This window comes from Geospiza fortis, unplaced genomic scaffold (genome assembly GCF_000277835.1).
Source record: "Geospiza fortis unplaced genomic scaffold, GeoFor_1.0 scaffold324, whole genome shotgun sequence".
Lineage (NCBI taxonomy): Eukaryota > Metazoa > Chordata > Aves > Passeriformes > Thraupidae > Geospiza > Geospiza fortis.
The window spans coordinates 507,337-509,318 of NW_005054559.1; the positions used below are offsets into that span (position 1 = coordinate 507,337).

Genomic DNA, 1,982 nt, shown 5'->3' on the forward strand with positions numbered 1-1,982 from the left:
CGAGTGGGAGGCGGCCACGTGCGGGGTGGTTCGGGGTGCGGAGCCCCCGGGGCCGCGCCCCGCGCACTTACCGCAGAGCAGCAGGAGCCCCCGGGAGAGACGGCCGGAGCTGATGTGCGTGCGCGGTGCCATCCTGCCAAAGCCTGCCGGCTAACGAGCGGGACAAGGATTTCAATGGAAATAACAGGAAGCAACTCCTTTCCTCTGACAGGGGCAGTTTGACTACAGGAGACGCGTGAAAAATGAGATTGCTCAGTGCTGCTCTGAAGCGGCTCTCCCGGCGGGACCCGGCGCTGTCCCGTGCGGTGCCGGCCCCCGCGGGCATCGCTCCCGCACCCTGGCGCCCACGACGGCCGCGCCTCACCCACCGGCCTGCAGGATCCACTCCCTGAACGGCACGTCCAGCGTTAGGAGGCCGCGATTTGTTTACTTGTGTATTTCTCTTTAATCCTGTCTGGGTTGGGTTGTGAAATCCCTCGTCTCCTGCGTGGAGGGCAGGCAGCCCAGCAGCGGGGGGAGTGGACGGGAAAGCACAATGTCCCCGGACGGGCGCTGCCGCCCGGCAATGGGGGCTGCAGGGGGACCCACGGCCCCAAAACCGCAACTTCTGCTTCACCCGGGCACCTGCCCCATAGGCCTGCCCATGGCCAAGGAGGGAAGGGTGATGACACAATCCACCCCCAGGCACCAGGCCGAGGAGGTGGGGAGAGGGCAGACACTTGGCCGACCCTGCCAGTCCTTGGCCCCAGTGCCTTCCTCCTGCTCTGTCCAGCCTGGCGCCTGCCTGACTCTGCCAGAGCCCCCCTTCCTGGAGCAGTTCCTGCCCAGGGGCCCGTGTCCCCCGCACCGGGGGTGACTTCAGCCTGCGACATTCCTACACAGGACCTTTCACGCCTGGCTGGGGCAGAGCGCAGCCCAAAGCCTCTCCTTAAACATCAGCCTGCAGAGCAGAGACCGGAGTGCAGGGCAGGGCAGCTCGGACGGACCCTCCCTGCTGCGGATCGCGGCTCCCCAGCACAGGTCCTGGCAGAGCTGTCTGATGCTTCCCGGGCTGCAGCAGGCACCTTCTGCGGGCGAGTGGCCACATCTGGAAGTCATCCCCGGCACTCCAGTGCCTGCAGGGCTGGAGCCACTGGTCCCTGTTTCTGGTGGAGCCGGCGGAGCCTCCAGCCGGGTGGCAGGAGCCTCTGCCAGGGAGACACCCAATGATCTCAGCGCGGCCCCAGGGCTGGGACGGCCGCCCCCCTCCTGGGGCGTCCGGAGGGGATGGGCAGGGACAGGACGGTGGCTGCCGGCCAAGAGCTCCCCACCCAGCCTGGCATCCCCGGCGTTCCCTGCCAGCCCCCACCTGGGGTGCGGGCTCAGTTGTGTGGGGCTCTCCTCCCAGCGTTCCCCCAGGCAGATGCAGCATCTGGAGCCCCGTGCCCAGCCTCCCCTCATGCCACGGGATCCACTTCATGCCCAGGGAATCCCAAGCTCTCCATCCCTGCTCTGACCCGTCACCCTCACCCTCAGTCCTCTCCTCGCAGCCATTAGCTGCCAGGACTGGGAGGGAAGCAGGCTGTCGCTGGCCCCTCAAAGACCTGGGGGCAAGCAGGAGATGGGCAGCTTCTCCCCAGGATTTGAGCCCTTTTCTGGGCTCTGCTGAGTGGGACGAGGGGCACGAGGCAGCCAAGCCCCTTGGCCACAGCCACTCTGGGGACCAACTGACCAGCTTGGGGAACCTGGCCTCTGAGCAGCTGGTGAAGAATTCAGAAAAGAAGGAAGGTGCTGATGGCCCCAGGCCAGGACACGAGAGCAGCTGGGTGCCACTGGGGAGCTGGCTGTGGGTGCTGCGGAGGGGACAGCACGGGGCCAACCTGCAGGGCTGGGGACACATCCCTGTGATGCTCCGAATGTGCATGTGGTGGCACTGGGGCCTCCGTGCAGCACCCCCAGCTGCCTCTGCCGCACCCGCGGGAGCAGAGACCGGGGCGGGCAGC

The 1,982-nt window shown here is 67.1% G+C and overlaps 1 protein-coding gene across 1 annotated transcript in view; it reads right to left on the bottom strand.

The window, feature by feature from the left end:
• Positions 1 to 500, bottom strand: part of RAMP2 (receptor activity modifying protein 2) — a 3,154-nt gene extending 2,654 nt beyond the window's left edge. The window contains exons 1-2 of the mRNA XM_005429577.3: positions 369 to 500; positions 72 to 222 (exon numbers count right to left, since the gene is read on the bottom strand). Of these exons, the coding sequence (XP_005429634.1) occupies positions 72 to 132 (61 nt within the window). The 5' untranslated portion in view covers positions 133 to 222; positions 369 to 500. The remainder of the gene's footprint in view (positions 1 to 71; positions 223 to 368) is intronic.
• Positions 501 to 1,982: the final 1,482 nt, after the last annotated feature.